The following is a 15,808-nucleotide window of genomic DNA, read 5'->3' as shown; positions in this document are numbered from 1 at the left end:
CCTACCCTTCTGAAATTCGAAAGGTGCCTAACACCTGCGAAATCGTGATTTGTCCAAATAACCAGTGTAGCTAAAAATGGTCCCGTTTTGAAAACTTGTAATATTCTACTTGATGTATGGACTGTATGAGGATATTGAAATATGAATCTCAGTTCACCCAAAACTAAAGTCTTGCGTAATGGGTCAGCTGCTCGATTAGATTCTGGGTCCAGAAATGTTAAGAGAAGAGATTAAGAGATGCTAGAATGAGGAGCAGAACCTGAACGAGGAGCTTCACCCTCTCTTTGAAAGTTACAGGCAAGTCCCATACCCTTCTGAAATTCGAAAGGTGCTTAACACCTGCGAAATCGTGATTTGTCCAAATAACCAGTGATGAAAAACACAGAACTACTGACGCTCGTTAGCTATCGGTGGCCATAGTATAAAGACAGCTCTATGGTACCATGTATGTCGACGTGGTCTGTTCACCAGAGATTATTGACATATTGTTATTGTTCACGGTTGTGATGCTTTCACAAACAAGTATGAAATAACTGTAGTAATTGACTGTTCTGCTCTTGTTGATTCAATATATAAACTAATTTTCATGTAATAACAAAAAGCTAAATCAAATACATTCATGACAAATGGGTCAGCTGTAGCAAATCCATTTCCTTTGTACCTCTGCTTTGAATGTGATCTGCAATACTTTAAATAAATATTTAATCCGAACTTTTCTTCCATTGACATGCTCCATTACTTCAAATGGCCTCCTTCCAAGACAGTCTGTGTGTGTGTGTCTGTGTCTGTCTGTGTGTGTGTGTGTGTGTGTGTGTGTGTGTGTGTGTGTGTGTGTGTGTGTGTGTGTGTGTGTGTATTTCTGATTTCCTCTGTATCAGTAAGGCCACAATATCTGTCAATGCGGGTGTCAGAATATGCATTTTCATCAAGGACCCCATGTTCCCTCGTCGTTCCTGTGTGGAGACAGTCTTAACAGGTGAGGAAGCCAGGCAGTGGAGATGGTTGAGTTGGGGGTGAAAGGGGAGACAAACAGTTAGCCAGCCAGGGAGAGGAGGGAGACAGGGGGAGGTATACAAGGGGCTTTGGTGTGGCCGTGTGGTGACAGGTCGTCTGTCTGTGGTGGGGGAGGTGAGTGAGTAGACACACACACATGTTGGGAAACGTCACAATTGAATAATGTTTATATCATGGAAGACCCCGATGCAGACAGTGTCGAAGTAACAAACGTTTATTACTAGAACGCACCAGCGACTCCTGTGGCGGGCCGGGCGCAGTGCACGCTAACCAAGATTGCCAGGTGCACGTTGTTTCCTCCGACACATTTGTGCGGCTGGCTTCCGGGTTGGATGCGCGCTGTGTTAAGAAGCAGTGCGGCTTGGTTGGGTTGTGTATCGGAGGACGCATGACTTTCAACCTTTGTCTCTCCCGAGCCCGTACGGGAGTTGTAGCGATGAGACAAGATAGTAGCTACTAACAATTGGATACCACGAAATTGGGGAGAAAAAGAGGGTAAAAAAAATCTAATTAAAAAAATTAAAAAGAAAGTATACATCTTTAGAAATGACTTTCCCAAAACAACAAATTAGCTAACCTTTACAATGATGGTGACTTCTGTCCCTCAGCCTGAGAGAGATGTATTAAAAACACCACTGAGTTCATAGAATAGTCTGCTTATCTTCATTATGAGTCCTCCTCCTCTCCCTCATAATCCTCTCTCTCCATCTCCTCTCCTCATAATCCTCCTCAGTGTCCCCCTCCTCCTCATTGTCCACATCTTCCTCCTCCGTGTCCTCATCTGTTTCCTCCTCGACCTCATCCATGTCCCCATCCGCTTCCTCCTCTTCCTCATAATTCTCAATCCTCCTCCTCCTCCTCCTCCTCTTCCTGCATCCCCTCTTCCTCATAATCCTCTTCTTTCTCCTCCTCTTTCTCCTCCTCAGTGTCCACATCTGCTTCCTCCTCTTCCTCATAATCTTCATTCTCTTCCTCCTCTTCCTCATAATCCTCCTCTTCCTCCCCCTCCTCCTCCTCCACCTCATCCTCCTCCTCAGTGACCACATCCACTTCCTCCTCTTCCTCATAATCCTCATTCTCTTCCTCCTCCTCCTCTTCCTGCACCCCCTCTTCCTCATAATCCTCCTCTTCCTCCCACTCCTCTTCCCCCTCCTCCTCCTCCTCATCCTCCTCCTCAGTGTCCCCATCCGCTTCCTCCTCTTCCTCATAACCCTCATTCTCTTCCACCTCCTCCTCTTCCTGCACCCCCTCTTCCTCATAATCCTCCTCTTCCTCCTCCTCCTCTTCCTCCTCCTCCTCCTCCTCCTCCTCCTCAGTGTCCCCGTCCGCTTCCTCCTCTTCCTCATAATCCTCATTCTCTTCCTCCTCCTCCTCCTCCTCTTCCTGCACCCCTTCTTCCTCATAATCCTCCTCCTCCTCCTCTCCATCCACCACCTCTTCCTCATAATCCTCCTCTTCCTCCACCCCCTCTTCCTCTTCTTCCTCATCCTCAGTGTCCTCTTCATCCACTTCCTCCTCTTCTTCCTCATCAGTGTCCTCACTTTGTAAGCTGGGTTCTGCTTTTGATTTGATAATGTCTAAAACAGTAATGCGGTTTGGGTCCCAGACACAGGTCTCTTCTAAACCACTCTTCACCATGCCACAGTTAGGAGGAACCCAGGCTGAGTCGTAACCTTCGTCATGCCATGTCTTCTGCAAAGGGTGGTCTTGGCGGTCTATTTTTTTCACCTTGCCCACATTGACTTTAACTTTGATGACAACCTTCTGGTGTTCAGTGAGGTCCAGGGGGTATCTCCTAGCCTTCTCCAGGTCCCGGCTTAGATACACACCCTGCCCCAACATGCCACGGTTGGACGGACAAAAATCTTTAGCCATGATTTTCTGTGCAGCCCACCAAGAGGTGCCGTGGTACATGATGTAGATTCTGCCATTCCGTGGCCCTGACAGACCCATTCTTCGTGCCCCAGCAGAAGTAGTAAAGTAATCTCCTCTCCACATGGCCATATCCTCCCCAATTTTAAGGAATTCCCTCCCTGACCACAAATAAGTGTGTCAAAATATATAGATGGAAGTAAACTACATTTTACCTACAGCATATCAAAACAGAGTATAAAACAGCTGCAATTTGAAAAGGTTAAGTTGGATAAAATACTCACCAAAAAACGTCCAAGTTATATGGTTCTATATTAGTTAGTTCACTTAATGACAGATCGGTGTTGATCTCTGAAGGGGGATTCAGGTAAAAGTGATTCACCAGACAGATTACTTTACACCAAATAAAGTTGTTACTGGTACAAGGTATATAAATAGAAGCTGTCTTCCTTTCGTTGATCAGAGCAGGATGTCTCCTAAATTAGGAAAGGGCAGGCTTTGTTATTTTTACACCACCCCCTTCTCCCTCGCTCTCAAATGGCTGCCTGGTATTTGCACTCAGCACCCGGCTAAACCTTCACTGGCTGTATCTGCCTACTGAAGAGACTGGCTTTATGAACTTGCTTTGAGTGGATTTTGCTAACCAATAAAACTTATCAAATTAATTTGTCTTGTATCCAGAGGCTTTTGCAATATATTTTTTTACACAGGATTATTCAAACTGGAGGTAAGGTTTTCATCTAAAAGCCTTCTCACACTACAGCCAGCCAGGAATGGGTTTCTCATGGTCACATAAAATTATACTCTTTATAATACAATCAGTGGAGGCTCCTCAGAGGAGGAAGGAGAAGGACAATCCTCCTCAGTGAATTTCATAAAATTGTGAAACATTTAAAAATTATCCTTTTTTAGATAAATCTATACTAAATACATTAACATGTCACCAAATAAATGATTAAAACACACTATTTTGCAATGGAGGTCCACAGTAGACTCAACAGCACTCTGTTGGCTGGCACGATGGTGTACCTTCAAAAATTAAAGAGAAGCGATAGAGAGAGCGAGAAAGAGATATTTTGTCATTTCATTTTCACTTTCAGTTTTACTTATACTATCAGTCAAACGTTTTAGAACACCTACTCATTCAAGGGTTTGTCTTTATTTTTACTATTTTCTACATTGTAGAATAACAGTGAAGACATATAACACATATGGAATCATGTAGTAACAAGAAAAGTGTTAAACAAATCATAATATATTTTAGATTTGAGATTCTTCAAATAGCCACATTTTGCATTGATGACAGGTTTGCACACTCTTGGCATTCTCTTAACCAGCTTCACCTGGAATACTTTTCCAACAGTCTTGAAGGAGTTCCCACATATTCTGAGCACTTGTTGGCTACTTTTCCTTCACTGCGGCCCAACTCATCCCAAACCAACTCAATTTGGTTGAGGTCGGGGGATTGTGGAGGCCAGGTCATATGATGCAGCACTCCATCACTCTCCTTCTTGGTCAAATAGCCCTTACACAGCCTGGAGGTGTGTTGGGTCATTGTCCTGTTGAAAAACAAATGATATTCCCACTAAGCCAAAACAAGAAGGGATGGTGTATTTCTGCAGAATACTCGTGTAGCCATGCTGGTTAAGTGTGCCTTGAATTCTTAATAATTCACAAACAGTGTCACCAGCAAAGCACACCATAAAACCTCCTCCTCCATTTTGATTTGTTTAACACTTTTTTGGTTACTACATGATTCCATATGTGTTATTTCATAGTTTTGATGTCTTCACTATTATTCTACAATGTAGAAAATAGAAAAAATAAAGATATATAAAAAAATACAAAAATGGAATGAGTAGGTGTTCTAAAACTTTTGACCGGTAGTGTACTTAGCTAGCAAATGCAGTTTGCTAGTTTAGCCTACTTAATAAACACCCGGCTTAAACAGAGGGATGCTATGTTAGCTAGCTGGCTATGGCTATCCAACACAATACTAGAACTCTTCCAAGACAAGGTAAGCTTTTGGTTGAACTATTTCTTGCCACTGGGGCCTGCCGGTGTAACTGCCAAACTGCTTACTGACTGTACACACAGTTCTGCATGATTGTAGCGGGTTCACTAACGCATTAGTTTTATTAGCTATGTTGACAATGATGTTACAGCCTACCTACAACAATGTAGGTAGGCTGTGTGTAGCGTTATGATATTATTATGATATGGTTTCATCTGGTCACATACAGCTGATGTGTTGTGCATTGAAATCCACAAGCAGAGGGAAAAGGTGAGAGGAGGAGAGCATGTAGATACGAGAAGGAATACAGTGTGGCTGCTATGAAACTGAACTGTGTTTACGTGTTATCAGATGTGAATTCATTCTGCCAATTCTGTTGAAAAAGGTTTCTTAAACAGAAGCAAACAGAATGAAACGGGGATAAAATACCTGAATTTGTCCAATAGAAACTCTCGTTTTGCAACTGTTGGACTAATGATTACATGCCAAATGTCACGGATTCCCCGGTACTGTTGCTCATTCCACGCACCAGTTCTGGAGGTCTACGTCACCGGCTACTAGGCGTCACTGAACTGTCTCATTACGCACACCTGATTCCAATTCCCCCGACTAGTAATTGTACTGTATATATGTGCCTTCTGTTCACCATTGTCTTGGTCGGTTATTGTTCCCATGTCCGTTGGTCTTGTGAGTACCTGTGCTTTATTGTTTCGGCTTTCGTGCTGCGTGTATTGTGTACTCCTTATTACGGGTCTCGTATTGTTGTATTTTTGGGTGGAGTATTAAAAACCCCTATTACATATTCCTGCGCCTGTCTCCAATCATTTATACAGTGTGACATTAGATCAGCTAGATGCAAGCAAGAGGAGTGAGCAAGGCGGTGTTGAATGCGTCAGTTTCTGTCCATTTGTCACTGAATGTCGCCTAAAAAAATGTATGGCAACCTGTGTACACCTACTTTGAAAACATTCATAGGCTAGGTTGTAGCAACCTCATGATGGATATATGTCAAATTTGAGTATTGTCACGAACCGGCTCAAAGCCCGTAACAAAAGGGAGACAACATGGAGATAAGGAGTAACAAAACATATATTTATTAAATAAGTAAATAAGGACAATATACAATGGTGTGTGTAATCAGTAGTGTAAGTGAGTGTTTTGCATGCATGAATGTGATAATGCAGGGTGTTGAAAGGTGCCAAAGCAAACAACCAAAAGGCCACCAAGATACACAACAAAATCTAGAAAGGTGTCTGCATAGAGAGAGTCTCCTCCATGAATGGGGAAGTGGTGTATTTATCCTGGGACACACCGGGCCCAGGTGTGTCCCATGTAGCTGACGACCCTCCCAACTCCGCCCACCGGCACCCCCCAAGCTAATAAGGAAACAAGAACAAAGAGAGAATACAGCAGACAGAGTGGGAGGGTCGTCACAGTATCATGTAGTATCCTGAACCATCTCGACGTTACATTGAACTGGGTGAATGGAACATGAATGACAGTCATCCAATACGCTGTCATGGAAATAAGGCCATGCTCATGGAAAAAAATGAATTGTCCTCCCTCATCTTCAATGGCACGGACCGCCACTGGTGTCAATAGATTTTTATCAACATTATAATGTTGGAATTCCAAAACATTAAACTTAATCAAGTTTGATTAAGATTATTTCCAACCTCATGATGCCATCTATTTTGTGAAGTGCACCAGTCCCTCCTGCAGCAAAGCACCCCCACAACATGATGCTGCCTCCCCTGTGCTTCATGGTTGGGACGTTGTTCTTCGGCTTGCAAGCCTTCCCCATTTTTGCTGAGTGTACTTTCAGGTTATGTCAATATAGGACTCGTTCTACTGTGGATATTGATACTCTTGTACCTGTTTCCTCCAGCATATTCACAAGGTCCTTTGCTGTTGTTCTGGGATTGATTTGCACTTTTCGCACCAAAGTAAGTTCATCTCTAGGAGACAGAACACGTCACCTTCCTGAGCGGTTTGATGGCTGCGTGGTCCCATGGTGTTCATACTTGCGTTCTATTGTTTGTACAGATGAACGTGGTACCTTCAGGCGTTTGGAAATTGCTCCCAAGGATGAGCTAGACTTGTGGCGGTCTACAATTATTTTCTGAAGTCTTGGCTGATTTCTTTTGATTTTCCCATGATGTCAAGCAAAGAGGCATTGAGTGGGCCTTGAAATACATCCACAGGTACTCCTCAAATTGACTCAAGTGATGTCAATTAGCCTATCAGAAGCTTCTAAAGCCATGACATCATTTTCTGGAATTTTCCAAGCTGTTTAAAGGCACAGTCAACTTAGTGTATGTGAACTTCTGACCCACTGGAATTGTGATACAGTGAATTATAAGTGAAATAATCTGTCTGTAAACAATTGTTGGAAAAATTACTTGTGTCATGCACAAAGTAGATGTCCTAACCGACTTGCCAGAATTATAGTTTGTTAACAAGAAATATGTGGAGTGGTTGAAAAACGAGTTTTAATGACTCCAATCTAAGCGTATGTAAACTTCCGACTTCAACTGTATATACAGTATATATATTTCTTATACCTCTCAGATATAGACACTTCAAAAGAAACTTCCTTTAGATAGTATTTTTGGGACTATCTGTTGTTCCATGAAGTGAATCTGTTATTCAATGCATTTGTATGGGGCTAACAGCAGTAAGGTCAAATAACATTTTGCATTCATTTTTATTTTTTTATTTTTGGGGTGGATACTTCAAGAGGTCTTCAAATTCCAAATCAAATAGCAAAATGATCCTTGGTATGACCTTCTTAAAACAATTCCACAGCTTAGTAGAGCCCGCCCCCAAGGCTGTTATATTGATGTCTGATGTCAGGATGTTAATCCCTTTCACTTCTTACCAGACAAGTTTAGCATCAAAAGGTCAACAAGTGCAAATATAACTTTATTCTCCTACACAATCATGTTATGCAGACTTCTTTCAAACGTTATCATGTATGTGATCTGATCAGGAACAAATGTGGTCACAAGCGGTCAGGAAAAACGAATGTCCCTAATCCCCCAGATTACAAAAATTCAGATTCAGTGGGACAAAAATACCCTTGAAAGATGTTGAGTGCTACAAAGGTCTTCTTTGGTTACACCCATTCAGAAGAGTCAATTCATAGAAGTGCATTTTTGTCCAATTTCCCTCTACACGCCACCTCTCCTTAATTACCTTTGAACTTTTTCAAAAGGAAGCGAGAGGGGGACATGGGAGAAAGGACCCAGGATGAGAGCTAATCTAATTAATAAATTGCCATTCTCTTCCTCCGCCTTCTTCTCCTCCTCCTCTCCTTCCACACCTGTTTCCTCATAATCCTCATCCTCCTTTTCTTCCTCATCAGTGTCCTCACTTTGTAAGGTGGGTTCTGTTTTTGATTTGATAATGTCTAAAACAGTAATGCGGTTTGGGTCCCAGACACAGGTCTCTTCTAAACCACTCTTCACCATGCCACAGTTAGGAGGAACCCAGGCTGAGTCGTAACCTTCGTCATGCCATGTCTTCTGCAAAGGGTGGTCTTGGCGGTCTATTTTTTTCACCTTGCCCACATGGACTTTAACTCTGATGACAACCTTCTGGTGTTCAGTGAGGTCCAGGGGGTATCTACTAGCCTTCTCCAGGTCCCGGCTTAGATACACACCCTGCCCCAACATGCCACACTTGGATGGATAAAAAACCTTTGGTCAGGATTTTACATATAGTTTTCTCAAAGGTTCCGTGGTACATTTTGTAGACCCTGCCATTCCGTAGCCTTGCCAGATAGTAAATAAACGTTAATAAGCATATCGCATTTAAGTCTAATATATTGCCAAATAAGATATTTGAGTATTTCAAATAAGGCATTATTATGGATGTTATTGTTGAATATTCTTGGGACTACATTAGAAGAAAATAATCACGTGTCAAGAAATATGTCTATGTGGTGTCTCTGAAAGGTGCACAACCAACCATAATAGTTCCTACACTATTTCCTCATTACAAAAGCATTAACAAGAAGTTGTACGTAACATTGTCTGACCCTTGCTAGGAGAGCACTTATCGGCCCTCTCTTGAACGCAGGTCTCTCCAACCCATCGTTCCTACACCATTGTCCAATTAGAAATGCATTAAGGAGAGGTTGTAAAAGTGTGTACGTCTGACCCTCAGAATAAGAGCTCTTATTGGCCCGCTCTTGAACGCAGTTCTCTCAGCTTCGCCTGACTGCAAGCCAGTCTGGTATTGATTTCTCATTGGCTGATTTGTTTAACGACCCAGAGGCGGTTGTTATTACCTTGTGAGGGAGTAAATTCTGCCTTAACTGCTGTTTGCTGCTTCGATTGGGCATTTTACTGTTTTACAATACCTGCATTTATTGGTTTGTGACTACAGAGAAGTACATTTCAATGCAGGCACTGTAGCTAAAAATAGTCCCGTTTTGAAAAATGGTAATACTCTACTTGATGTATGGACTGTATGAGGATATTGAAATATTAATCTCAGTTCACCCAAAACTAAAGTCTTGCGTAATGGGTCAGCTGCTCGATTAGATTCTGGGTCCAGAAATGTTAAGAGAAGAGATTAAGAGATGCTAGAATGAGGAGCAGAACCTGAACGAGGAGCTTCACCCTCTCTTTGAAAGTTACAGGCAAGCCCCATACCCTTCTGAAATTCGAAAGGTGCTTAACACCTGCGAAATCGTGATTTGTCCAAATAACCAGTGATGAAAAACACAGAACTACTGACGCTCGTTAGCTATCGGTGTCCATAGTATAAAGACAGATCTACGGTACCATGTATGTCTACGTGGTCTGTTCACCAGAGATTATTGACATAATGTTATTGTTCACGGTTGTGATGCTTTCACAAACAAGTATGAAATAACTGTAGTAATTGACTGTTCTGCTCTTGTTGATTCAATATATAAACTAATTTTCATGTAATAACAAAAAGCTAAATCAAATACATTCATGACAAATGGGTCAGCTGTAGCAAATCCATTTCCTTTGTACCTCTGCTTTGAATGTGATCTGCAATACTTTAAATAAATATTTAATCCAACATTTTCTTCCATTGACATGCTCCATTACTTCAAATAGCCTCCTTCCAAAACAGTCTGTGTGCTTGTGTGTGTGTGAAAAAGTGTGGGTGTGTTTGGGTTACAGGTTAGGGTTAAGGTTAGGGGTCAGGGAAATTAGGATTTTGAATGGAAATTAATTGTAGATCATGTTGTGTCTTTTGCTATGCCGGATTAAGTGATATGACATGCTATTCCATAAAATAATTTCTCCTTAATTAATATCACCTGATTGAGCTAATCATGTAAATGTAATTAACTAGATAGTCGGGCACCAAAAAATAATATTTATAGAGCTGTTATCTTCTCAATAAACTCTTAAAGACCTAGTAATATTTTACATCAATAACAGTCAATATCAATCGTCATCTTACTTCAGTCTCATCTGAAAGTTGTAAATTCTTGGTTATCTGCAAGAACCCTGGCTAACATTTTGAATCAGCAATACAAAATTGGGTTTAATCATTTATTTTGTTACGGTGCGTGAATGAGGACCCAAAAGCGAATCAACTTAAACAGAGCTTCTTTAATTACCAAACATAGGTAGGCTCAGATGGACCGGCAGATTCCGACAGGACAGGACAAGGTTACAGCAAACATGACGACAGTCTGGTTCAGGCATGAATGACACAAACAAACAAGAATCCGACAAGGACAGGAGCAGAAACAGAGAGAGATATAGGGACCTAATCAGAGGGAAAAAGGGAACAGGTGGGGAACGGGGTGAATGGGTAGTTAGAGGAGACAAGGGACAGCTGGGGGAAAGCGGGGGAGAAAAGGTAACCTAACACGACCAGCAGAGGGAGACAGGGTGAAGGGAAAGGACAGAGACAAGACAACATGACAGTACATGACAGTACCCCCCCACTCACCGAGCGCCTCCTGGCGCACTCGAGGAGGAAACCTGGCGGCAACGGAGGAAATCATCAATCAGCGCACGGTCCAGCACGTCCCGAGAGGGAACCCAACTCCTCTCCTCAGGACCGTACCCCTCCCAGTCAACTAGTTACTGATGACCACGGCCCCGAGGACGCATGTCCAAGATTTTACGGACCCTGTAGATAGGTGCGCCCTCGACAAGGATGGGGGGGGGGGGAAGACGAGCGGGGGCGCGAAGAACGGGCTTAACACAGGAGACATGGAAGACCGGGTGGACGCGACGAAGATATCGCGGAAGAAGAAGTCGCACTGCGACAGGATTAATGACCTGAGAGATACGGAATGGACCAATGAACCGCGGGGTCAACTTGCGAGAAGCCGTCTTAAGGGGAAGGTTCTGAGTGGAGAGCCAAACTCTCTGACCGCGACAATATCTAGGGCTCTTAGTTCTACGCTTATTAGCAGCTCTCACAGTCTGCGCCCTATAACGGCAAAGTGCAGACCTGACCCTCTTCCAGGTGCGCTCGCAACGTTGGACAAAAGCCTGAGCGGAGGGGACGCTGGACTCGGCGAACTGAGATGAGAACAACGGAGGCTGGTACCCGAGGCTACTCTGAAAAGGAGATAGCCCGGTCGCAGACGAAGGAAGCGAGTTGTGGGCGTATTCTGCCCAGGGGAGCTGTTCTGACCAAGACGCAGGGTTGCGAAAAGAAAGACTGCGTAAGATGCGACCAATAGTCTGATTGGCCCGTTCTGCTTGACCGTTAGACTGGGGGTGAAAGCCGGAAGAGAGACTGACGGAAGCCCCAATCAAACGGCAAAACTCCCTCCAAAATTGAGACGTGAATTGCGGACCTCTGTCCGAAACGACGTCTGACGGAAGGCCATGAATTCTGAAAACATTCTCGATGATGATTTGTGCCGTCTCTTTAGCAGAAGGAAGTTTAGCAAGGGGAATGAAATGAGCCGCCTTAGAGAACCTATCGACAACCGTAAGAATAACAGTCTTCCCCGCTGACGAAGGCAGTCCGGTGACAAAATCTAAGGCGATGTGAGACCACGGTCGAGAGGGAATAGGAAGCGGCCTGAGACGGCCGGCAGGAGGAGAGTTACCGGACTTAGTCTGCGCGCAGACCGAACAAGCAGCCACGAAACGACGCGTGTCATGCTCCCGGGTGGGCCACCAGAAACGCTGGCGAATGGAAGCAAGCGTACCCCGAACGCCAGGGTGGCCGGCTAACTTGGCAGAGTGAGCCCACTGAAGAACGGCCAGACGAGTAGGAACGGGAACGAAAAGAAGGTTCCTAGGACAAGCGCGCGGCGACGGAGTTTGAGTGAGTGCTTGCTTTACCTGCCTCTCAATTCCCCAGACAGTCAACCCGACAACACGCCCCTCAGGGAGAATCCCCTCGGGGTCAGTGGAGGCTACTGAAGAACTGAAGAGACGAGACAAAGCATCAGGCTTGGTGTTCTTAGAGCCCGGACGATAAGAAATCACGAACTCGAAACGAGCGAAAAACAGCGCCCAACGCGCCTGACGCGCATTAAGTCGTTTGGCAGAACGGATGTACTCAAGGTTCCTATGGTCAGTCCAAACGACAAAAGGAACGGTCGCCCCCTCCAACCACTGTCGCCATTCGCCTAGGGCTAACCGGATGGCGAGCAGTTCGCGGTTACCCACATCATAGTTACGTTCCGACGGCGACAGGCGATGAGAAAAATACGCGCATGGGTGGACCTTGTCGTCAGAGAGGGAGCGCTGAGAAAGGATGGCTCCCACTCCCACCTCTGACGCGTCAACCTCGACAACGAACTGTCTAGAGACGTCAGGTGTAACAAGGATAGGAGCGGATGTAAAACGATTCTTGAGGAGATCAAAAGCTCCCTGGGCGGAAACGGACCACTTAAAGCACGTCTTGACAGAAGTAAGGGCTGTGAGAGGAGCTGCCACCTGACCGAAATTACGGATGAAACGACGATAGAAGTTCGCGAAGCCGAGAAAGCGCTGCAGCTCGACGCGTGACTTAGGGACGGGCCAATCAATGACAGCTTGGACCTTAGCGGGATCCATCTTAATGCCTTCAGCGGAAATAACAGAACCGAGAAATGTGACGGAGGAGGCATGAAAAGTGCACTTCTCAGCCTTCACAAAAAGACAATTCTCTAAAAGGCGCTGGAGGACACGTCGAACGTGCTGAACATGAATCTGGAGTGACGGTGAAAAAATCAGGATATCGTCAAGGTAAACGAAAACAAAGATGTTCAGCATGTCTCTCAGGACATCATTGACTAATGCCTGAAAGACAGCTGGAGCGTTAGCGAGGCCGAAAGGAAGAACCCGGTATTCAAAGTGCCCTAACGGAGTGTTAAACGCCGTCTTCCACTCGTCCCCCTCCCTGATGCGCACGAGATGGTAAGCGTTACGAAGGTCCAACTTAGTGAAAAACCTGGCTCCCTGCAGGATCTCGAAGGCTGAAGACATAAGAGGAAGCGGATAACGATTCTTCACTGTTATGTCATTCAGCCCTCGATAATCTATGCAGGGGCGCAGAGACCCGTCCTTCTTCTTGACAAAAAAAAACCCCGCTCCGGCGGGAGAGGAGGAGGGGACTATGGTACCGGCGTCAAGAGCTACAGACAAATAATCTTCGAGAGCCTTACGTTCGGGAGCCGACAGAGAGTATAGTCTACCCCGGGGGGGGGTGGTTCCCGGAAGGAGATCAATACTACAATCATACGACCGGTGTGGAGGAAGAGAGGTGGCCCTGGACCGACTGAACACCGTGCGCAGATCGTGATATTCCTCCGGCACCCCTGTCAAATCACCAGGCTCCTCCTGTGAAGAAGAGACAGAGGAAACAGGAGGGATAGCAGACATTAAACATTTCACATGACAAGAGACGTTCCAGGAGAGGATAGAATTACTAGACCAATTAATGGAAGGATTATGACAAACTAGCCAGGGATGGCCCAAAACAACAGGTGTAAAAGGTGAACGAAAAATTTAAAAAGAAATGGTTTCGCTATGATTACCAGAAACAGTGAGGGTTAAAGGTAGCGTCTCACGCTGAATCCTGGGGAGAGGACTACCATCCAGGGCGAACAAGGCCGTGGGCTCCTTTAACTGTCTGAGAGGAATGTCATGTTCCCGAGCCCAGGTCTCGTCCATAAAACAGCCCTCCGCCCCAGAGTCTATTAAGGCACTGCAGGAAGCTGACGAACCGGTCCAGCGTAGATGGACCGACAAGGTAGTGCAGGATCTTGAAGGAGAGACAGGAGTAGTAGCGCTCACCAGTAGCCCTCCGCTTACTGACGAGCTCTGGCCTTTTACTGGACATGAAGTGACAAAATGACCAGCGGAACCGCAATAGAGACAGAGGCGGTTGGTGATTCTCCGTTCCCTCTCCTCAGTCGAGATGCGGATACCTCCCAGCTGCATGGACTCAGCACCCGAGCCGGCAGAGGAAGATGGTAGTGATGCGGAGAGGGAGGCGACAGAGCGCGAGCTCCTTTCCACGAGCTCGGTGACGAAGATCAACCCGTCGCTCAATGCGAATAGCGAGTTCAATCAAGGAATCCACGCTGGAAGGAACCTCCCGGGAGAGAATCTCATCCTTTACCTCTGCGCGGAAACCCTCCAGAAGACGAGCGAGCAAGGCCGGCTCGTTCCAGCCACTGGAGACAGCAAGAGTGCGAAACTCAATAGAGTAGTCTGTTATGGATCGATTGCCTTGACATAGGGAAGACAGGGCCCTGGAAGCCTCCTCCCCAAAAACAGATCGATCAAAAACCCGTATCATCTCCTCCTTAAAGTCCTGATACTGGTTAGTACACTCAGCCCTTGCCTCCCAGATTGCCGTGCCCCACTCACGAGCCCGTCCAATAAGGAGAGATATGACGTAGGCGACACGAGCAGTGCTCCTGGAGTAAGTGTTGGGCTGGAGAGAAAACACAATATCACACTGGGTGAGGAACGAGCGGCATTCAGTGGGCTCCCCAGAGTAACACGGCGGGTTATTGATTCTGGGCTCCGGAGATTCGAAAGCCCTGGAAGTGGCCGGTGGATCGAGGCGGAGATGGTGAACCTGTTCTGTGAGGTTGGAGACTTGGGTGGCCAGGGTCTCAACGGCATGTCGAGCAGCAGACACTTCCTGCTCGTGTCTGCCTAGCATCGCTCCCTGGATCCCGACGGCTGAGTGGAGAGGATCCGAAGTCGCTGGGTCCATTCTTGGTCGGATTCTTCTGTTACGGGGCGTGAATGAGGACCCAAAAGCGAATCAACTTAAACAGAGCTTCTTTAATTACCAAACATAGGTAGGCTCAGATGGACCGGCAGATTCCGACAGGACAGGACAAGGTTACAGCAAACATGACGACAGTCTGGTTCAGGCATGAATGACACAAACAAACAAGAATCCGACAAGGACAGGAGCAGAAACAGAGAGAGATATAGGGACCTAATCAGAGGGAAAAAGGGAACAGGTGGGGAACGGGGTGAATGGGTAGTTAGAGGAGACAAGGGACAGCTGGGGGAAAGCGGGGGAGAAAAGGTAACCTAACACGACCAGCAGAGGGAGACAGGGTGAAGGGAAAGGACAGAGACAAGACAACATGACAGTACATGACATATTTACTAAATACATAACTAATCACACAGAATTACACGTACACATAATGAAATCATAACTTGATTAAAATGACCTCATAAAGGAAAACGTCCCTAGCGGGTGGAACAGATATGACAGCTTGTTACACAAAAGAAAAGGGTCTGGGTTGAGTGAAAGATCGGGAAGACTGAGGAACGAAGGGCGAAACTGTGCTATCGTAAATACAGTATCTTATGCATTCTAAATTCCACCCATTTGGAAAAGGAAAATGCAATAAATATTTACTCTGAGCTGCGCTTCGGTAGGTTGGTGGTAGATGGAAGGCCGTGTTGCCCAACCGAGTCC

General features: G+C 45.4%; 1 protein-coding gene and 1 long non-coding RNA gene across 2 annotated transcripts in view; one reads left to right on the top strand and one right to left on the bottom strand.

The window, feature by feature from the left end:
• Window positions 1–15,808, top strand: part of LOC149975686 (uncharacterized) — a 52,645-nt gene that overhangs the window by 12,682 nt on the left and 24,155 nt on the right. The window lies entirely within an intron of this gene.
• LOC149975688 (uncharacterized) lies at window positions 1,723–3,300 on the bottom strand. The gene is made up of 2 exons (XM_090204551.1): window positions 3,171–3,300; window positions 1,723–3,047 (listed from the first exon to the last, which is right to left on the bottom strand). The coding sequence occupies exon 2, from the start codon at window positions 3,016–3,018 to the stop codon at window positions 1,855–1,857; it is 1,164 nt and encodes a 387-aa protein (XP_090060677.1). The 5' UTR covers window positions 3,019–3,047; window positions 3,171–3,300; the 3' UTR covers window positions 1,723–1,854.

This window comes from Oncorhynchus mykiss, chromosome 17, assembly GCF_057628025.1.
Source record: "Oncorhynchus mykiss isolate SJ-2025 chromosome 17, ASM5762802v1, whole genome shotgun sequence".
NCBI lineage: Eukaryota > Metazoa > Chordata > Actinopteri > Salmoniformes > Salmonidae > Oncorhynchus > Oncorhynchus mykiss.
This window is presented reverse-complemented; position numbering and strand designations above follow the sequence as displayed.

Bases quoted from the DNA above. Each gene is read 5' to 3' on its own strand.
- LOC149975688 (XM_090204551.1), bottom strand. From the start codon at position 3,018: ATGGCCATGTGGAGAGGAGATTACTTTACTACTTCTGCTGGGGCACGA.